This window comes from Gossypium hirsutum, chromosome A04 (assembly GCF_007990345.1).
Source record: "Gossypium hirsutum isolate 1008001.06 chromosome A04, Gossypium_hirsutum_v2.1, whole genome shotgun sequence".
Taxonomy (NCBI): Eukaryota; Viridiplantae; Streptophyta; class Magnoliopsida; order Malvales; family Malvaceae; genus Gossypium; species Gossypium hirsutum.
This window is the reverse complement of record NC_053427.1, coordinates 83,595,149-83,618,725: the sequence shown is the minus strand read 5'-3', so window position 1 is coordinate 83,618,725 and position 23,577 is coordinate 83,595,149. Positions and strand designations below refer to the sequence as shown.

At 32.0% G+C, this 23,577-nt stretch overlaps 1 protein-coding gene and 1 pseudogene across 1 annotated transcript; one reads left to right on the top strand and one right to left on the bottom strand.

Annotated features, from left to right (window-relative positions):
* Positions 1 to 8,649: 8,649 nt before the first annotated feature.
* Positions 8,650 to 16,070, top strand: LOC107949003 (helicase-like transcription factor CHR28). The gene is given in 12 exon segments (XM_016883697.2): positions 8,650 to 8,897; positions 9,821 to 10,029; positions 10,126 to 10,745; positions 11,187 to 11,258; positions 11,389 to 11,466; positions 11,581 to 12,481; positions 12,823 to 12,953; positions 13,693 to 13,950; positions 14,383 to 14,973; positions 15,140 to 15,349; positions 15,636 to 15,678; positions 15,681 to 16,070. Coding segments are annotated over 11 exon segments (3,177 nt in total). The 5' UTR covers positions 8,650 to 8,897; positions 9,821 to 9,890; the 3' UTR covers positions 15,815 to 16,070.
* Positions 16,071 to 19,726: 3,656 nt separating this feature from the next.
* On the bottom strand, positions 19,727 to 21,357 carry LOC107949004 (protein ASPARTIC PROTEASE IN GUARD CELL 2-like; annotated as a pseudogene).
* Positions 21,358 to 23,577: the final 2,220 nt, after the last annotated feature.

The following is a 23,577-nucleotide window of genomic DNA, read 5'->3' as shown; positions in this document are numbered from 1 at the left end:
GCAAGTTTACCAATGTAAGACGTATTTTCCTGATTTAAACAAAAATTAGATCTAACCCATTGTTATAAACCATTAATCAATTAATTCTTATTAATAATAAGATAAGATAAATAAACTTTTTTTTGGCACATTGATGCCAACTTTGGAACTCAAGCATTGCAAATCATTTTGATACTAAACCAGTAGTTTGATGGCTAAAATTAAATCAAATGAATATGTAGAACTTAATTCTGACATAGACTACTCCGTTTCTCATCACCTTCCTTTGCAACCTAAATTTCATCTCAAATGCTTAATAACTACTATAAAAAATCTCAATTTGGCTATTTAGATAAAAGCTTCAAAAAGGAAGCAAGCAAAAGAAAATCTGTGAAAGTAAAAATTACCATTCTGCAAGATTGTTTTCTTATCCTCAGCAGGCTTCTCAATAACTTGAGCATCGTGATTAAACAGCCCATTAATTAAACAAAACTAAAGGGGCAAAAACGATTGATCTAGTAGTAATTTTTTTAAAAGTGATGAAGGTTATTGAAAGATTAATGATGGTTGGATTTAGGGTTTAGGTTCTGAAAATAATTCAATCGGGAATCAGTTTAAAAGTCTAAATTGAGAGATAATGAAATTAGCATTTGGGAAAAGGACCGCCGTCTTTGGCGCAGACATGAGAGGCGGTAGCAGTGGCAGCGTTCGAAGCATAGTGCACCTTTTGAAGGGAAACAAATTTAATTAAAAATAAATTAATATGGGGGTGTTTTAGCGCCACTTTTAAAAACGCGCGTTTTTTCACGGTTTGTTTTTTCTCTCGTAGTTAGTTTAATGTAATTTTTAGCCCTCCAACTTTGTAGCTTGTTACATTTTAGTACTTAAATTTTATTTTGATGTATCTCTACGTGGAAACATTAAACCTAAAAGTTAACAAAATTATTTAATGTCATCATTAAAAAAATATTGTACAAACAAAGACACCACATCATCCTGCATCTCTTCTTAATAATTATTTAATGTCATTTCAACGTTCTTTTATGTCAATGACACATCATTTTGGTAATTTTTTTAACTTGAACCATGGACGTTTGACCTTGAACCCTAAACATTGAACCTTGAATATTAGACCTAAGGTTTAGGGTCAAGGTTTAAGGTCTAAAGTTTTAAGGTCCAAGGTTTTAGGGTAAATAATCCAATGTTTAAGGTCTAAGATTTAGGATTTAAGATTTAAGATTTATTCTCAAGTTAAAAAATTACTAAAATGATGTGTCAATGACATGAAAAAAAGATGTTGAAATGACATTTAATAATTAGTAAGGGATAAAGGATGATGTGACGTTTTTGTGTCATGCAATCATTTCCTTATCATCATGTGTATGTTGATTTGTAATTACATGTCATGTTTATTTTAATTTTGTTTATTTTTCATTAAATATAAAAAGTGATAAAAGTAAAATATTTTAAAAGAATTAATTTTTTATGAATTTCTTTCCCACACCAAAAACCTTTCCAAATAACAAAATTCTTCTTTCTTAAAGAATTAACAATAATTTGTTTTATTTTATCTTTAATTTTTTTAAATTTTTTTTTCTCAAGAGATCTAGATCCACAAGTTTAAAATTCAAAAACACGGCGTTAGAACCACAACATTGATCACCTTTCAAAATCACCTACAGACTGCTTTCAACCTCTTCCAGTGATTCAATAGTTTAAATTTCTAAAAAACTCTCATAAATTTTCAAAATCTCAAGTTAAATATTTAAAATTTTCAACTTTTGATCTCATATATCATTAGTTTGAATCAACCTAAATTTGAATTATGTTGTTCCTTTCATCCTTCTCCATTTCCTCATTATTGGGATCTTCATAGTACTACCTATAACCTCTCGAAATCCACCTAAGTCAAATGGCTAATTTTCTCTTCTTCTTTTTTCCATTTTTTTTCTTTCTATTTTCAATTTTTTTTGGTTTGTTTGTTTGTTGCATGGAATGTTTTTTTACTTGAGCTCGACTAGAAATTCAAAGCTCAATATTTTGCTCGAGCTCAATCGAACATTTGTTTTTATACTTGAGCTCGGCTCGAGATATAATCAAGTCACTCAAGCTTGAGTTCGATTAAGCTCGTTTACCTGTTTTTATACTCAAGCTCAGGTTTAAGATCGAACTTGAGCTCGACTCATTAATTAAGCTTAGGGTTAATGAAATATATTACAGGCAATAATATAACTTAATAATATAAAAACATGAAAAGCTTGATAAGGCTCAGGAGTTGTTCGAGCCAAGTATTACTAAGCTTGAATTCGACTCAAACGATAGTACAAGTTGCTCAAGCTCAACTCAATTAATTACCAAATCATGTTTGAATTTCTTTTCAATTCGAACTTGAATAGCTTGTGAATACCAGTATCTCATTTATACCCTAAATCCACTCAACTATAAATGTATATATATTATATTTTGAATTATAAAATACGTAGTAAAAACTATTTTTTATTACAACCACATGATTAAAAGAAAATCTTAATACTAAAATTAAATTTATAAAAAAATTATTTAATAATTGAGTTATTGGTAGAATAGTAAAATATTTACAAATAAATTTTATTGAGCTCAAACTTTAAATATTTTAATTGTTTTATTTAAACATTCATATAAAAATAATAAAGGATGAAAATATCATAGTATTATTTAAAAATAAAGTTCTTGACTGAAGTTGACTTGTGAGACCCATTTAGTTAAACATATTAAATATATATAAAAAACATATATTATAAAGTACTCACATCTTGAATATTATTTTTTACCACTTAATTCTAAATAAAATTAACTAGTATTCTTATGATGTGCTCATATGTGTGGACACAATGTATTTAGAATATAAGTGTGCACTTGAATATAACATATAATAAACAATTAAAATGTAAGATTGCAATTAATTAATAATAACACATGCAATATGTACAATATTAAATTAAAAAAACAAGACATATGATTTTTCAGGGGGAAGTTAGAAATGTTTTTAGAGGCGGAATTAAATTATATATTTTTATGGTAATAAAAATGTAATTTTATCATTTTAATAGCCTAAATATTTATAATTTTAAAGGGTTGAATCAAATTTGTATCATTTTGATGGGCCAAAGTGTAATTTTACCATTACCAATTTAAAATTATATAAATTATAAAGTGGCCTAAATGAAAATTTTTCCATTTTAGAGGGGTCGGGGCCCCTATCAGCCCCTTTGGCTCCACCCCTTGGTGTTGTCATCAATATTGAGTTAATACTAAGTTGACTTATGACATTAATTCAATTAACAACATTATTAATATATACAATTGATGAATGTAATGAAGTATGCATAACAAAATGTAAACATTATATTAAAATAAAGCTTTGATTTAGTGGAATATTATATTTTATTGATTTAAACAACATTGGTTGAAATCTCATTATATGTTGTTTTTTGTTGGTTTTCTGTTAGAAAATAAAAAGACTAAAGTACCATCGAATAATACAACTTAATTTAATTACAAAAATATATTTTAATAAATTTCTTATTAAGTTGATGCTTAATTGACTCGTGACACAAATTCATTCAGGGGCTTAACAATAGTATAGATACAATATAATAACTATAACTATAACTAAAATCAACTAATGGTCATTCAACTAACTATAAATACGACAAAGATAAGCGCACCTATCGAATAATAGTATAGCTACGGTGAGTAGAGAATAACGTATCCACGAGGACTAAAAGTATTAGTAATTACCTTCTTCTTATCATTTAGTCGATAATTTGGGGTGATGTGCTTTAATCTAAAATTACTAAACTAATTTATCTAATAATGCAACAGAAACTGAGATAGACAATACCTAGGAACGAATCCACCTAGATTTCACCTATTATTATGAATCTAAATTAAACGATTTATTCACTTGTGCCTTAATCCGTAAAAATCCCTAAATTATGTTAATATCTCATTTGAGAGTAAGAACAATTAACTCTAGGTTGATTAATTGAAATATCTTTCTAATTAAAACAACTAACTCTAGGTTGATTAATTGAAATCTCTTTCTAATTAAAACCCCTATCGTCGCATTAACTCGATTTATGAATTATCCTGTTAGATTTGACTTTAATCTGATAGATTTATGTCGTCCTATTTCTAGAATTGCATGCAATTCTACTCAATTATGCTAGATCTGTAACAACCTAATTTTCAGTGGTATCGGAACAGTGATTCGAGATCACTAAATCCGAAAAATGAGTAGGAAATATTATTAATTTAGCGAGTATAAGTTAAATGTGAAGTTAGGAAAAATTTTGAAATAGTGAAATGTACAAATATATATTAAAATAATTAGAATTGAAAACGAGGTATCGAGACCTCTGGAATTTTAAATCGAGTCATAAATATTTTTATAAATATTTATGGAGTGTTAATAAGTTAGTATTAAAGTTTCGTCAAGAAATTTTAAAGTACTGATAGCTAATTGAACAAAAATGACTAAAGTGGAATTATCTAGATTTCCCTTTATTTTTCTGCATTCTCATCAGCAAAAACACCATGGAAGGGTTCCCTTAAGCTAGTTTTTCATATTTTTACTGCAAGTAAGTTCAATTCTTGATTATTTCTTGAAATTTTTGTGTTTTTGTGACTTTTACAACTAGGTCCATTTGTTGAATTCATTAGTTCTTGATTCTATGAAAGAAATTGAAAGTTTCTATGAATATGTGCTGGAAGTATATGATGATTTGATATAGAGTTAGAGCTTTAAATTGTTTATATGCTGATTTTATTGAAAGAATTGAATAGAAAGTGAATGTTTGGGACCTAAATTGTAAAAGAGTTTGAAGTTAGAGTTTTATGTGGAAATTCTGAATTTCAATAGTTATGAAACAACTTATAATGTCTAGGAAAAGTATTAATTGAGAAAATTAGTTTAATTGAGGGGTTAATTAAGTAAGGACTGAATTGTATGAACTGTGAAATTTGGGGCAAAATGAAAATCAACATTTTGCACTAAAACAGTTTTGGACAGCAGCAATAGTCTAACTTTGAAAAATCTCCAAAAATTGTATAAATCTAATTAGAGAATTAATAAAATATGAAATTAAAGCTTATTGAGTCTAGTTTCTTATAGAAGAAACGATGTAAGCAATGGAATTGTAAATCATGAGATATAATAAGTTTTGTGAGACAATGTCAGAATGATTTCGGGTTCCCCTGTTCTGACTTTGGAAAATCATCAAAAATTGGAGAAAAATAATTAAGGGATTAAATTTATATGTTTAAAATTATTAAAGAGTCTATTTTCAATAGAAATAAGCGGGAACATCATCCGAATCTCGTACGATGAGATAATTAATTCTTAGTGAAGAAGGGTCGGAACTGTCAGACAGCAGAACAAGGGCAACTTTAAAGAATAAACTGTACTTATTGGCTAAACCAAAAATTCTGAAAATTTTACGGTAATAAGATAAGTAAGTCTAGTTTCAGGGAAAATTAGCGGATCTTAATTTTGAGTTCTATATCTTAAGATATAAATAATTTAGTGACTATGACGCAAATGGACAATTTTGAATATACATAAGTAAATAGTGAAATTATTGATAATGTTACTTGTTGCATGTTATATAAATTAAGGATGTGGAATGGAGAGGAGGAGGAGGAAAATATGTATGAATATTCAGCTAGCATGGCTAATTTGTATGTTTTAGGCTCATGGACTAAATTGAATAAAAGTAAAATTTTATGGGCAATTTTGTTAAAAAATGTTAGAAATGACCAATTTGCATGAAATGGATTATTTTATTATTTAAATTACAAAATTGAATGAAATTATTAATTTAGCTCAATATCAGGGAAAAACATGTTTTAAGGATTAAATTGAAAAGTGTTGAAATTATTGAAAATTCTGACATTTTATAGAATTCATAGTTTGTTATCAATTTGTGTGAGAATAACGGCTGGAAATAAGGATTAAATTGCTATAATTTTATTTTATTTTAACCTATGGATGAAATCGTCATTAATTAAAAGTTTAGGGGTAAAATGATAATTTTGTTTAGAGCATTAGTTGAATGTATTATAACATGAAATAAATGAAAACGAGGATCAAATTTATTTATAAATATCCGGATGACTTGAATACGAGACATGAAAGTGGAAAAGAAAAGATATCGGATTAATGAAATATCTGATAAATGAATCGGTAACTCCGGTAATGCTCCGTAACTCTATTCCGGTGACGGATTTGGGTTAGGGGCGTTACAAGATCTACTCTTAAATAAGCACATTAAACATTAATTAATATCCCCAAAATATTAAAACACGAAATAAGCATATATAATTGAGAACAATAATCAAGTATTTATCGCGTAAAAAACATAAATTAAATAATAAGATTCATCATAGGTTTCATCGTCCCTAGGTATCTAAGGAATTTAGTTCATAAACTTCGAAAGAAATTAATTGGATATCTTCGATATGGAGGGAGATCCGCTTCCAATTTGATTCCGATGCCGTTCTTTGAGTGTTTTATTCGATCTTCTCTGATTGCCAATTTAGATCCTCTTCTAATTGGTATTTTATAGACTAATTTGCATAATTAATCATCCAAAAACGCATTAAGAATATGATTAAAATATACTACTTTTATAGCTTATCATCAACATTTTATAAAAGCATAATTGATTGATTACATTAGAACTTTTTCGCACATAAAAAGAGATAAATCTCAAAATTACAAATGAATTTTAGTTTAATGTACAATTTTATATAAGAATTTTGATTTTGTATAATTTTATACATGAAATTTTGATTTGATCAAATTCTCATAAACTATTAACACAATTATCGATATAGCATTATTTTTTGTTCATATATTGAATTTACAAATAATACAACTAAACTTTTTTTGTTCCAATTTGGTACCTAAAGTATCAATCACATCCCATTTTGTTACCTAAAGTATGCTTCTATTATATTTTTTAGTCTATTTTTTGATAGACGCTAAAAAGAACAATAGCCATCACAAAGCATCATGGGATAGCTTCATGTAAAATTTTTTTTATGTATATATACATTTTAAATAATAAAAATAGAAATAAATATATAAAAAAAATAAAAATATAATCTAGAAAAAATATACAAATCATACAAGAATTGTAAAAATAAATTTTATAATTAGAAAAGAAATTAGTTGGAATTAATAATATTAATAAAAAAATGTAAAAAGTTGTAAAAAATATTTTTAAAAAGTTTAAAAACAAATTTTTATAAAATTCTAAAAAGTATTTAAATTTCAAGGTTTTTTTTTGAATTACTTGAAATTTAAATATTTTTTAACTTTTATAATAATTTTCAATTTTTATATATTATTTTGAATTTTATAAAAATTTATAATTATATATTTTTAAATTTTATAAAAATTTATTTTTTATATATTATATTGATTAATAAAATTTTAATTAATATATAATATTAAAAAAAATAAAAAAAGGACATATGACATATTCTAATAGCGCCACGTGGCACATCAATGCCTAGTCAACGCTCGGTCAATGGTTGATCAAAGTCAAAAGTGTTTTTCAATATTTAAATTTTAATAATATACTTTTTCAATTTAAATTTAAATTTGATATATTTTTATTTAAATAAATCTAATTGCCACGATATATTTTTTACTGGTCAAAACAAGCCACGTGGCACTTTTCCATTGGCTAAAGTGGCATAATATATTTTCTTTGATGACCATTACAAAATGGATCAAAAATAGAGAAAATTGATACTTTAAGTACCAAATCGGGATAAAAAAAATTTAGTTTCAAAGTGAAAAAATAGGTATACTTCAGATGCTAAATCATGAATTAAGCCTTTTATATATACATTGAACAATAATTAAACTTTCATGTAAACTATTACATCAAGTTGCACGTTGAATTATAATTTATATATAATTTCGAGATTTATCTTCGTATAAAAATTACGAAGTCCATGAATAACATTGAATAAACAATTGCCGATTAAGCCTTAATTAAATTGACACAATTCCTAATAGATGTGTCATGGGCCGAGTCGGGCTAGATCCTAACAAATTTGTAGGCTCAATTGATAAGTCTGGGCTTGACTCGACCCGAAAAATGGGCTTACATTTTTCCAAGCTCGATCTAGAATATAAATACTAAACCTGAGCCTAGATCAATCCGACCCATATTAAAAACCTAAAGTGTTGATACAATAGAGAATGTATTTATACTTGCTACAAGGTATTGACATCTTAGGGAGGGTATCGATACTTTCTACGATGTATCTATACTTTAGATATGTATCTGTGCTGCACCGAGTTTGAACTAAAAAGCCTTACTCGAGGCGCAACTTATTTTTTAAATATGTTTTTTTTTTACCTAATTTCTTTTCTATTTATATTTTTATTTAAACTCTTTTACTTTTCGAACTGAAACAAATAGCTCAATCTATGGATAAAAATACATAAATTAGAATATAATTAAATATGTTTTTTTCTCCTATTTTAAGTGTAGAAAACGAAATACTGGAAAAGACAGATTTTAATTTAATACAAAATTGATAATAAAACCAAAAGGACCGCGAATCTCATTTCTTGCAGACACCCAAAAACCATTTTGTAACCTCCATTAAAAACCAAAAATATTGGTTACGCAATAAATATTCACTTTTAAAGCTAACATTTACCAAAATCCTAAACTTTGACGCTCTGTCACTGACCCCCGCCCTCGAAACGCCGCCGTTGGCGCTCTCTTTTTTCTTTTTTCTTTTTTGTCTCTTTAAGATTCTACAGTTTGCGCGCTTTGCAAAAACTTCGCAATCGTGGGAAGCAGTCTCACCAACTGTAGCTTTTGCATAATGAAGAATCCTAACCCAAGGTAGGGTTTTCTTTTCTTTTCTTAAAAAAAATTTTACTTGATCAAGTCTTAATTTACTTGCTTTATTTGCTTTCATTTATTTATTTTTTTGGTGTCAGTCTGTTTTTTATGTGAATGTGTGTCATGGGTTTTTATTAAGTTTTGAGATTTTGAATCAATAATGAAGTTGAATTGTTTACTAGCTTAGTTTTTCTTTTGTTATGGGCTTTTGCACTTGCATGTTTTGTTTGTTTTTTTGTTTGTTTGATTTTAGGTTGATAGGAATTTGTTGTTGTTGCTTGGTTTTTGGTGGCGGCCGGGGGGGGGAGCAGTGGTGGTGCTTGTGTGATTTTGAAAAGAAATTGGAACTTTTTTTTATGAGTTTTTTGATTGATTTAAAGTATTTGATTTGCTTAGAGAATCAGATAAGAATACCCATTTTAGTAGAGGGCAGTTTGCTGAGGAATCTGGAAAAATGATTTAGGAACTATAGGTTGTAACTTGCAAAGTGCAAAATAGTAATTGTTCAAGGAATTGGCCTTCTGTTTATCATAAGGAAATTTGAAGATAAACACACACACGCACGTTTTTTTTATTTGGTGAAAAGCAGTAGCCCCCTTCCTCGTGAATTCGCATATTGTGCTGTTGGCATTGGTATGCTTCTCTGACTAGAATTGAATTTTCTTCCTGAAATATTGGTGCTGGTCCAATAGCTTGTTGTTTGCCACTGCAACAACCCTGAATGGCTAGTTTTTGAATAATTTCAATAACTTAAGATTGTTAGTGAAAATGGGTGGATTTGCAGCTTAATTTTGATTTATGCTCATCCTGGTTAGCAGAAATATTTGTTTTTTTTTAATGAAAGGGGGTTGAGGGGTGGGATTGGGCTGTAAATGTTAGTGTCCCAAAAGCACTTTCGCTACACTAACTATTTCTTGCTACAGGTTGGGTTTCCTTTGAGGAATCTGCTTTCTGCTTCAATTGAGGGGATACTAGTAACTTTTTTTTACTCTAATGGCTGCTATGAATCCAATAGACATTAGTTCTTCTGATAGTGAGCTTGAAACTGAAGATGTTGCAGACAGAAAAGCCTTATCTTCAAGGATCCTTCCCCAATGGGCAGCTACAAATGGTACTAATTCAAGGAGTCCTGGTTAGTCTGTATTTTGAAAAATTACCATATGGTCTAAGTTCCAAAGCTTGATGTTTGACTCGCACTAACCCATATAACCACACTTATAAAATGCAGGTGATGCTAGGGAGTCTAAAAAGATTTCCAATCAAGCACAGTTTTCTAATTTAAACTCTTCTGGTGTAAATAATCATTCACGAACAGAAGTCCCGACACATGACCCTGATGATAATGCTAAAGCCTCATCTCAACATATTGCCCTAGGCAATGGTTCTGAAAATTTTACAATGAATGGGAATATTGGTCAGCCTCGGACTGTTAATTCTCGAATTTCTAATGGTTCAGGTACTGACTTTGAGAAACTGACATCTCAGCAGGCTCTAAAGAGGGCTCTTCCTCCGTCTCTTCAACTCTCTGGACAAAGTAGTAAATCAGACAATTTAGTGGAGATTGTGAGCAACAGTCAGATTCTTGATGCTTATGGAAATTCTAACCATTTGGCTGGACCTAGTTCTTCCAATAGCCAGAGCTATATGAGAGACCATTATAACTGGGGCAATACTGATGGAGCTATGTATGGAAATACTAGTAGGGTCCTTCCTCCATCTTTTATGCAAGGAAAATCTGTTAATTTTTCTCAGTTTTCTGGGCCTGAAAATCCTGTATATCGAGCTGGAGTAAGTGAAGAAAGAGTTCCTATAAATGATGAAAGAATGGTTTATCAAGCAGCACTGGAGGTATTTCTTGTTTGATCTGAGACTTGCCTCATTCATATCATGATTTAACAGTTGATGGTCCACTGCACATTAATTCTTGCATCTTAGACTGGGGTGCTGTTATTTTGACGAAAGGAAGCTTTAGCCTTATTATGAATGTCTTTTTCTTTTGCGCATGTGCAAATTACAAACTCTATGGTTATTAAGTTTACAACAAACCTGCTGGACTGTGGTAATTTTCTATTGTGAATTTAATGAACTTTCTTATGCTAAACTTATGGAGTATGAATTTGTCGATGGGTTTCTTTTCTTGTTGTTTTTCCTTGTCTCTTTCTTAATGCGATTCACTGATTTGTGTAAACAGTAATATTTTGTTGTCTTCTTCATTTTGCTAGTTTCTAAATGGTTTCATATTTGATGTGCTTAGAGAGTTTATATATGAAGGGCTTATGTTTCGTGCAGGACCTCAGCCAACCAAAAATTGAAGCTGAACTTCCCGATGGTCTTTTGTCTGTTTCTCTTTTCAGACATCAGGTCATATTTATATACACATATATTTACATATTATGGATGATTAGCTTGTTTTATGTGGTTACAATGGTTATTTCCTTATTCTTTTTTTCCCTGCCATGTCGCAGGGTTATTTAATCATTGAATTTTGCAGAAGATTGCATTACATTGGATGCTTCAAAGAGAAACAAGAACTAGGTTATGTTCAGGTGGAATATTGGCTGATGATCAGGTTACTTGTTTAAATTTCACTATTATTATTTATTTATATATGATCAGTGTGCCTTCAATGCGTATTTTATAGGCTAAGTTTTCTGCTAAGATTGATCATGGCTTGATCCTACAGGGCCTCGGTAAAACAATCTCAATGATTGCTCTTATACAAGTGCAGAAGTCTTTAGAGTCCAAATCAAAACCAGAAGATCCAAAAAAACGTGAATTTGTAGCTCTGAATTTGGATGATGATGATGATGATGATAATGGTACTGGTGGGTCAGACAAAGTAAGCCAAAATAGAGAATCTGATGATACCAAGTCAATCTCAAAAGTGAGTACTTCAACCAGTGCATTCAGCAGACAGAGGTTACCAGCAGGGACATTGGTTGTGTGTCCAGCGAGTGTTCTTCGACAGTGGGCCAGGGAGCTGGATGACAAAGTTTCAGAGAAATCTAAACTTTCTGTCCTCATATATCATGGGGGTAGCAGGACCAAGGATCCTTCAGAACTTGCCAAGTATGATGTCGTTCTTACAACATATTCGCTTGTCACTAATGAAGTTCCTAAACAAGCTATTGTTGATGATGATGAAATTGATGAAAAAATTGGGGAGAAATATGGATTGTCTTCTGACTTTAAGAGGAAGAAAACAGCTAATGTTGGTAATAAGGGGAAAAAGGGTAGGAAAGGAATTGATGGCTCCCTTGTTGATTCTAGTGCTGGTGCCCTTGCTAGAGTACATTGGTTAAGGGTGATACTAGATGAAGCTCAAACAATAAAAAATCATCGAACACAAGTTGCTAGAGCGTGCTGCGGTCTTCGAGCCAAGCGAAGATGGTGCTTATCTGGAACACCTATACAAAATGCTGTTGATGATTTATATAGCTACTTCAGGTTCCTGAGACATGAACCATACGATGTATATAAATCATTTTGCTATGGGATTAAAGTTCCAATAGCTAGAGATTATGTAAAAGGTTACAAGAAGCTGCAAGCTGTTTTGAAGGTAGTAATGTTGCGTCGCACAAAAGGTGGTTGCCTTCTCTTTGTTTTTTTTTTCCTTGAAAAATTTTAAAAAATCTTCTCTAACAATATTTAGGAGGCAGGATTTTGGTGTATTAGAAGAAATTTCGTAATTTGCAGTTTGACCTAACAAACTCTAAGAATACTCCATATATTCTCATGGTATTGCAATTTAGGTCCCTACATCCCCTCAGTTTGTAGATCCATCCTTGTTATACACAAATGGTATTATAACTTTTGGTTATGACAATCATCAGTAACTGTAGTATCTAATATAGGTGTGCTTTAGTTGAATTTAAGCTTTGTATCATTACTGCTGTTTTGGCTGATTTGATTATTTTCTATCTAGCAACGTTGATTGACGGGGAGCCGATAATCAAGTTGCCGCCAAAGTCAATTCACATGTCCAAAGTAGAGTTTTCAGCTGAGGAGCGGGCTTTCTATAACCAGCTAGAAGCTGATTCACGTTCTCTATTTAAGGTTTCCCTTTCATTCTGCATATATATTGTTTTCGATAAGTTCCCCTTTTATTCTGCTTATTTGTTCCCGCTTTCTAGTCACTTGTTTGAAACATGCATGACCGGTGTGCTATTTCTAGTGGACTTATCATTCTGTTTTTATTTGCAATTGGAAGCATATTCCACCTTTTACTTTTTTCAAGTCAAAGCCTTCTTTTGAATGCCTGCTTGGTCCATATCTAAACTATGAAGTTTGAATGTCGATACTTCAAAAATTATTATGTTCTATTTCTGCACAAAATAATATAGTTTGGGAAATGATAATTGAATGATTCTAGTAATTATTTTCAGCTTCAACAAGGAAGCTCCACCTCCCATAAATGGTTCTTTTTTTATTTTTGTGGTTACTAGTTCATTTTAAAGAATCTGCAAATTGCTCCACAACATATTTTTGCTGTACAAAATCATAGTGATTCTTCAGCTTGTAGAAATGTGATTGCTTAATATTACACTTTACTAGAGTCTAGGATTAATTTTGTAATTTAAAGATTTAATTCATATATGTTGGTGAAAATTGTGTTTTTGCTGTCATTTACGAGCATGCAAATTCTGTTGGTGTTTTGCGAACATATCATTTACGATACCTTGGTCATAATTCATTTACTCTAATTTCATGTTCTTGTCAGTCTGGCTTCATGCTTGAGTTATGGAATTCTCTATCATCTGATAGTTACACATCTTTTAATACATATTTCCTACAGGAATATGCAGCTGCAGGCACACTGAACCAAAATTATGCAAATATTCTGTTGATGCTTTTGCGCCTACGTCAGGCTTGTGATCACCCGCTTCTTGTCAAAGGATTCAACAATGATTCCATTCGAAACTCTGACTCTGTTGAAAACTCTAACCCTGTTGGACAAGTTTCTGTAGAAATGGCCAAGACACTTCCTAGAGAATTGCTGATTAATCTACTGAACTCCTTGGAAACTTCCTTTGCCATCTGTCTTGTCTGCCAAGTGAGTTTTTCTTGAACATAATATTTTATCTGAATATGGCTCTATTGCACTTCTGAATGTTGTTACAGTAGCAATGACTTAGCTTTAATTTTTACATATGATGGTATTTTGAGGAATATAAGCAAAGCTCCCTCTCATGATATTTTTTAATATATTAAGGCCAAAGGTGACAAATGCATTTCAATGTGTTTAACATTGAAAGGTTAACACAACTTCTAAATTGTCAAATGAGTAGTGTGGCTTTCTGGAAGATTTTTTTCGCTACTCATTTATGACCTTTTTTCATTTTAGTCCTCTTTGGTATAGGCATTAGATGTGAAATATTTTTCAATTCCAATTCTCATAGTATCTGGCTAGCGAGCTGAAAAAGTTTATCATTTAGAAGGAATCTGTATGACTAGTATAATGCTTAATGTGCTTTTCTTTTTCCAGGATACACCTGATGAACCTGTTGTTACCTTGTGCGGTCATGTTTTCTGCTATCAATGTGTGTCAGAACATCTGACTGGCGATGATAATATGTGCCCTGCACCTGAATGTAGAGAACAACTTGGTGATGATATAGTTTTTTCTAAAGCTACTCTTAGGGGCTGTCTTGCAGGTGATCTTAATAGTAGTTCCTCGCATCCCCAGTTCTTTGGAAAGTCAGTGATTTTACAGGACGATTACAGTTCATCAAAAATCCAGGCTGTCCTTGAGATTCTTCAGTCAAAATGCTTATTAAAGAATTCAAGTCCTGAATCACCGAGTTCTATTGGATCCAGTGAAGCTCCTTTTTCTTCTGAACAGACATTTAAAGAAACTGGTCATTCAGGCGGTAGAGCTGTAAAGCACACAACAGTTTATTCAAACTTGCCAGCTGATGGACCGATGAAAGCAATAATTTTCTCACAATGGACTGGTATGTTGAACTTGGTTGAGCACTCGCTACGCCATCATGGTATAAGCTATAGGAGACTTGATGGAACAATGACTTTAACTGCACGAGACCGGAATGTCAAAGATTTCAATACTGACCCAGAGGTTTGTTCCTATCCCTTGAATTTAAGTAGATCCCCTAATGCCATTGGTTATTATTCAGTGAACATGCATGCATGTGTATTTATTCTGTAAACACTTGAATAAATAAATTATGTAAAACTTGAGTAATGCTCTTTCTTACTTCTCCCATCCATTGATTTTCTTGCAGGTAACTGTGATGCTGATGTCATTAAAAGCGGGAAACCTTGGTTTGAATATGGTTGCTGCTTGCCATGTTATCCTTCTGGACCTCTGGTGGAATCCAACCACTGAAGACCAGGCTATTGATCGAGCACATAGAATCGGACAGACTCGTCCTGTTACTGTAACTCGGATCACCATTAAAGACACAGTGGAAGATCGAATATTATCTCTTCAGGTATTTTCTCTATAACCTGAATTTGCCACTTTTAGTCATGGAAGCCAACTGACTTAGCAACATTGGTTTGGGATGAACTATTAATTCTTTCCGGTGCTGTTGATTTCAATATCATTTCCGAAGGATTGCTGTATAATAGTGGTTGGGTATGACATACCGAGTCTTTTCTGGAAATTGCAAGATCAGATACCGTTTTAGCCATTGAAGATGAAAATTTTGCTTTATTAGCAGATTGGTGAAAAGATTTGTTGTCTAAAATTTATCTTTTCCTTTAACCTCTATGTAGGATGAAAAAAGAAAAATGGTTGCTTCTGCTTTCGGTGAAGATCAAAGCGGGGGATCAGCAACTCGATTAACAGTAGAAGATCTCAGATATCTGTTTATGGGAAATTAGCCAAATCTTATTTCATTGCTTTCTTCTGGCCTTATATATTCATACTTGAAGTTCCCATCATGAAAGTTTGATATTTTGAAATTTTCATTCAGAATCAGAAATTGCACACATCTGGTGCCAGCTAAATGCTGTCATTCATGTTTTGCAAATTTAGAAGCTGACTTATATGAGATTTATTAAAGCCGAGCCATTTTTTTGTCCATCAGGTGCAGAAATAGGAAAGCAAGGGTGCCTGTAAATTCTAACTAGTTTTCAATCTACATTAAACCTTTGGTTATTGTAGTTAACCTCTTTTGCTCAATGTAATACATAAATATTATTTCCAAATTACTGTGTGTTTGTTTGTCTCTTAAGCTTTCCTTGTTTCACCTTCAAACCCCCCTCTCATTACCAAATAAAGGATCGTGGACCTAATTTCATTGGAAATATCTGTTGCCTCAAGGCTTTGGCAGAAGGCCGACAATGGAAAGTAATGAGACTTCAGTTTGGACTCAATCAAGGTACATTTCCAACTAATAACTTTTTCAAGTCTGTTGATTAGAGGATATGCCTGTAGTTTGTAGGGAGGACAGGGAAGACAGAATGCAGGCTCCCTTTGAGTCTTTATATATATAAAAAGGAGGGTGTAGAATGGGAAAGAAAGGGATGGCAGATATTGAAATTCAGATTCCAATCATATGGATGCCATAATGACTAGCCTCACTAGGGGGGTTGTAAATGAGATATTGGAGCTTGCAAGCTACTCGAGTTCAACATGAAAAATTCAAACTCGATTCAGTAATTATAGAGTCAAGGTCGAGCTATTAATTGAGCCAAATTCAAGTTTAGTCGTCGAGCTATTAATTGAGCCAAATTCAAGTTTAGTCATACTCGACTTGAACTGCTCACGAACTTTATCGAGATATTCATATTTTTTTTTATTATATTATGTTATTTCCCTTAATATATATTGTATTAACCTTAAGCTTAATTATTGAGCTGAGTTCGAGTTCAAGTACAAAAATTGGTAAACTAGCTTAACCGAGTTTGAGCTTAAAAATAAATATTCGATTGAGTTTGAGTTGAGTATTGAGCTTCGAATTTTGAGTTGAGCTTGAGCTTGACTTGGTTCAGAGCCTCACTAGAAAAGAGTCGAGAAGAATTGATAGATGTTTTTACATTTGTCTTTTTTTCCCTGCTGTTCACGAGAAAATATATATTCCCATTCAAAAGTGGTTTTAATCAACTCATTATCTACCCTCCTCTCTTGTAGTTGTTTTCTTATGGTAACTGTTGAAAACAAGCAATATTCCAATAAAGAAAGCAAAATCATGATGAACCCTTTGCATTAATGCTTTTTGGGGATGACTATTTTTGCAAAAATGTCTTCAAGCCTGTTGAGCTGGTTCTGGGTTTCTGACGATTGAGAAAGAACTCTGAATAGTCATCACTTTTGCTTCTTTCTTTTTTTTCATTTTAAAGTCTAGGATTATTGGTATCAACTACTAACATTTAGTCCTTGACTATTCTGAAAATTAGTGCTGGTTCTGGGTTTCTGACGAGTGAGAAGGAACTCTGAACAGTCATCACTTTTGCTTCTTTTTTATTTTTTCATTTTAAGTCTAGGATTATTGGTATCAAATAGTAACATTGAGTCCTTGACTATTCTGAAAATGAGTTTGGCTATTTAATTAGGCTTAAAGGCTTGTTTGAAATTAAGAGGACAAAAATACTAGGTTCGAAAAATGGGTTTAGTTAAAAAATTAGATCTGTTTAAAATATGGATTGGGTTCAAGTTTGAACATTCAAGGCTCGAGTTTGACTCGGCAGGACTTATTTTTTAAGTTTGTAATATTTTATATTATGTTATTTTTATATATTACGTAATTTATGATACATAAAAATTAAATCTATAGTATATAATAATTTAAATATTAAAAAAATGTTAAGATGATTATATATGAAATTATTAAATATTAAAACAGTATAATGTAAATATATTTCTATTTTTTAAATAATATGAGCGGGGAAATTTCAAGTTTTATATTTTAGGTCGGGTTTGATTTGAAGAAATATGAAGTGTATTAATGTTATATTTAGGCTTGGTCTATAAACATTTTTATAATAATTATCTGAGTCTTGGGTTGACTCGAAAAGGGAGGAAAATTCTCTCGGTGTTTTTTTTTTTTTTTAGTACTCGAACACAAACATCTTGTTTAAAGCGTATGATTTTAAGTGTATACAGTAACTTTTTTATAAATTAGAAAGCTCATTACGTGAAAGTTGATCTAGGCATAGATGGATTCAATATCAATAATACTTTCCAAGTGTGAATACAAATTTTGGGAGTATATCCAAAATGGATTCTGATTTACTGTGCTTGCTTGGCCTTTTACTTTTTCTTTTGTTTGATGCCACATCTTTCACCAACTTCACCCAGCAAGTCACATTTGTGGGCCTCTCCTTAAATTGCAGACATATAAACACACAGTAATCGCACACCACTAAGAATTTCTCTGTGATATTTATGCCATCTTAAATCTCACCTCCATTTAGAAAGCAAAAGCTTGCAAAAGTAGAAGATGCCTTTATGAAAGTTCAATGGTTGAACAATATATATTCGTAGGTGAGGGTTTAAACAATGCCTAGTGATGGCTTCACATGCCAACCCTAATTAAATGGTGGCTCCCCCCCCCACACCTTCATGATTTCAACCCTATTGTCCCTCGTGAGAAAAGAAAAAAACAGATCCCCCCAAGGAATCTCCTTATGTGAAAGCTGGATGGCAGTCAGCATTGTTGCAGGCTCAATCAATAATCTCCTTCTACAGTTCCAACCCAAAGCCGATTCATGATTTTTTCAAGTTTGAGTACTTTTAATTATTATATATATGGAGTATAGTAGAAAACAGTGATCTTGGATCCTGTAATCATGTTCAAACAATGGGAGGTCTGGCACACAGCAAAAGATTTCTTTATGATTCTTTGTTTTTGACTGTCTGCAAATTTGACTCTCACCCTTTTTTAACTTTTGTTTTTTTTACCAGTTGGCAAGAACTCTAACCATATTCACATTATATGTATATACTATAGTTAGTTCTTTCACAAAAATGTAAGATTTTAATTAAAAAATATATTTGATGTAATAATTACATTATATTGAATACATTGTAAAAATCAAAGGACGTTGTATTAAGAAATTTTAAAAGCATGTACTCAAAAAAAAGGAGGAATTTGAAAAGTTGTTGAGGGATGACCGGAGTTCTTTGTCAGTGAAGTTTATGAAGTATCGTTCACTAAAAGTTAATGGACCCCTCAATAGGTCTAGCATTCAGTCGAAGATATTTATGCTTGGTTTTATCTCAAGTTTTGTCTTTTGACTTTATCAAGAAGAGACTTGAAGTTGAGGAGTTCACAAAGTGTTAGCACCTTTACCCACTAACGAAACGTCAACATTTATTCTTGGTAGGATTTGAACTCATGTTTTTATTTGACATTTATAAGAAAGATATATGAAGGCACTTTTACTCCGTGAACTCTTTAATTGTTAGACGAAATCATAAGACAGAACTTAAGAACAAAACTGAATATAGGCACCCTAGAATCAACACCGAACTTGTTGAGAGATTCATTAACTCCTAATGGATGACACTTCACAATCTTCTTTCAAAATGAATCCAACAATCTTCTTTCAAAATGAATCCAACCGTCTCTCAAAAATTAAATATAAATAATTTTACTTTTAATGAGATAATATTGTATGATCATGTACAAGTTACTTAAACTCATATATTAATCATAAAGTTAATACTTGGGTATGAGTTACGCTAGTCCCGTTGTTGTAAGGGAGAATAAAAGGCCAAAAATTGACCATTTCTTCTCCTTTCAATTGTGGCTCCCTTTCCCCTTAAGTTTTCGGATAATTTTTATTAGGATTGATGCTCGTTTAATTTTTTAAGCTTATGTTGAAAAAAAAAAACCACATATGCTACACTCCCATAATAATTTAATAATTAAAAAAATTAATAAATTGACCTAGCAAAATTCACAAGATACAAGCTCAGCAAACATTGGGGCCAAACCCCACATAACCATTGGCTCCATCAAAGGAAATTTGGATCCCTTCTTGTTGGATATTTCCTATTATTGAAAGACCCGAACCCGAAGAAGCAAATGCAAAGCAAAAGTCCCCACACTATCAACGGGTATAAGAAAATTGTTTGCGGGTAGGGTCAGTATCGGCCCAGCCGACAAATAAAACGATACTGTCGGAATCCGAACCGTGACAAAACTCGATAAGTTGTAACACGTATCGAATATGGATACTCCGGAAACTCGAGGGAGGTTAGCCGTTTGCTCTATAAAAGCGTCACGGAAAGTGTTATAAGCTATGGTCGGGAACCTTGTGACGGCCGTGCCGGTGTCCATAACGACTCCACCGTACCCTAATTCGGTAAGTTGAAAAATGTCTTCGGATATGGGCACCCGAATGCCTCCGATTCCTAAACCTGAAAGCCCGATGTAGTAAAAAGTGGGTGCTTGTGGGTTACGTAGTAAAGGTACCCATGCAGCACCTACGGGCATTGCTTCACGCCCGAATACTAATGACCCGGATGAATTGGTGCCCCGACTTACTAAACAGTAACTAAATGCACCACCGGTTTGACCACCTAATTGACCCACGAGTGACATGGATCCACCTCCTAGACCCAATAACCCGGCTGCACCCACGAACATGCCCTGATTCACATGACCGCACCCAATAGCCACGTCTTGAACCACGGTTGGACCGAAAGTGAGTGTTTCAAGAGCCAGGGTCCCTTTTGTGTAAGACCCATCACCGTACATGACTTCGTAACGACACCGACCCGCATGGCAACCCGAATTCTCGATCCGGTCACAAACGGAAGAGCTACAAGGGACGCCTCCGTATGAAGCGGAATCAGCCGGGTCAAAAACCGGGTCGGATTGTTTATAGCATTGGTTACAGGGTTTACATTGGACCCAAACAATATCACTGCCCGAATCTATAACCATATATTGACTTCTCGGCGGGCTGCCGACACCTATTCGTACGAAGTACTCTCCGCTTCCTTGGTCCATTCCCGAAACCACATCGGACCCAAAATCGTTCACTCCATGAGCCGCCTCTCCGTCGTGGATTACGCCGCCGGGGATGCGGAGGAGGAGACTAGCCACCCTTTTGACGTCCCTTTGAATACGAGCATGGAAACGAAGGCTGTGGTTTTGTGAAACGGTGGCGTTTTTGGTGGACAGCCAGTCCCTATGGATGAGTTTCAGCTTCCATTTCCATTGATCTTCACTTTCAGTAACGTTGAGAAGTTCGTGATGATTATATTCAGATGTTTGGAGAGGACTAGGCTGTGCTAACACCCCAACGAGAGCTTGTTCCACGTTCAAGAGTTGAAAGTCGGGGAAGGAGGTGGCGGCGTTAGTTAGAGTTAGGTGTAGTAGAGCCACCAGAGCGAGCTGCAGTGCCGGAGGAGGTGACATGGGATTTTGGTGGGTGAGAGGAGTTGAAGGCGGGGTTTTGGCTTAGGGATGCGTAGAAGGAAAAGACATGTGGGGTTTAGAGATATAATTGGAGATTGAACTGATGAAGGTGAGTGGGGAAAATCTCATATCATATATGATATATACCGTGCCTTGTTTCTTTCCTTTCTCGCTTTTACGAGTGTGTTATGTTGACTCAGTGGACTGCATTAATTATCTGGATTAACCCTGAAATTTTCGGTAATAGCATTTTACCCGCTTTTTTATAAAAATAATATTGAAAAATTAATTAATTAATTAATAATTCTGGGCATATTGATGGTATAGTGTTTTCTTTTTAAAATTTAACAAGAAAAAAATAAAAAAAATATTTTTTAATTGGCGACGCGAATGTGCCAGAGGGCACCTCTTAATTAAATAGAAAAAAAATCATATTTTAGGAATTAAATGGAGTGAAAATGCATCAAGGCATTAATTGTAAAATCTATTGATTGGTGTTCGGAATAACTTTTTCGGCCTTTTGTTTTCCTATGAGGTTTTTTTTTCTTTAATTTAATTAATTTTCTAATATTATTTTTATAAAAAAAACAGATTTTATCGGTGTAAAATTAATTTCGATAAGAAAATTTTCAGAATATAAATTTATTTAAAAATTGTTTAGTTAAAAAAATATTTATTTATTTTTTAGAATGTACTTATTCATCAGTAAATTAAAATATTTTAACTTTTACGAGTAATAAAAGAAAAATAAAATTTAAGATGTTTTTAATTAATTTTACCTTTAGTCAATTAAATAATAAGATTTTATATTTCAATTAAATAAGAGTAGGTTAGATCATCGTATTCAATGTTAGATTTTGTTATTTCGATAAAGAAATATAAGATTTAAAAGTATTTTTTACTAAATTATCATTGTTATAGAATTTGCTTTGAATAATGACATATTTGACCCTGTACTTTATCAAAATGTTTAACATAGTACCACTACTATCAGATCTTCTATGGCAATAACATCAATACTAACTATAATTACGTGTAGCAGAGCCAGTATGGCCAATTGTAGTGGTAGAGGAACTTCCATAATAATTTTACTTTTATAGTCAAATTGTATTTTTTGATAGAATATTTTTTATCTATAAATTACGATTTTGAGATCTCACTTAAAAAATATAAAATTATTTATCATTCCATTGTACAAGTGTTGGTTGAGTTAAAAGAGTGAGAAAAATCTCATATGCAGTATTTTGTTTTGAGACTTGTTTCTCTCTCATAAGTTGATTTAATATTTATAAAAATTTCAATATTAAATGAATAATTATTTATTTTAATTTGATTCTAGTATGAGGGTTATAGGATTGCTCCATTGGAAAACAAAAATAGATTTTGTAAATTATCTTTTAAGAAAAAGTGTTAAAAACACCCTAATCAACTTTGATTAAAAGGAACAACACGAAGAAGTTCATCGACACTTAAATAAGAAAAACGATATCGTTTAAGGATGTAGAGTTGATTGAGTTTTAGCTTGATTGGCATCGATATTATTGTCGAGAGAATTGAAAGATATTATGAATAGTTTTAATCATTATATAAAAAACAGACATGACAAAGAATATGAGATTAATGTTTAATGTAGCTATGTGTGTGGAGAAAATGAAGAACATCGGCAACATTGCTGTAAATGGTTATGTTTGTGTGTGTAAATGGCCGCAAAAGGAGGAGTTATGTCTGGTTGTCTATCATCTTTACACAAGGCCAATGTCATTTGAATACTAATATATATATATATATATAAACTTATTAATTACTATTAAAGTAACCTCTCTAAAAGGGATGGAAAAGTTTTTGAGGTGGCCCCAATTTGCTCCCTTTTTTTGGCCTTTTTATTTTACCTATTCAATTTAATCATTTAAGTGAATAATGTCCTCAAATTGTTGTTCATATTTCTAATGCCAAAGAATTGATAAAATATTAGTTAATTTTTTTCTAGAATTTTAATAGAATCGTTTGGATTAAACCTGATCATGGATCGCGTCATCCGTTCAGGTCTAAAGGATCCACTCAAAAAGTGAAAAGGTTTGAGAAAAATATAGGCACTAAAAATAGCCTTAAATAAAAAATAAGGTCCGTTTTCTAAACGGGCTGGTTCTTAGGCATAATTTTTTTACCCAAGCTCAGTCTGGCCCGAATAATATGCTTATATTTTTTTTATTTTTAATTTGTTAGGAAGTATTTATTTTAATATTTTTAATAAATTTGATGTATTATATTTTTAAAAAAATTTTATATAAAAAAATTTAAAAAAATTATTACGGTAAAATTAGATTAGGCTTCAGATTTAGCAT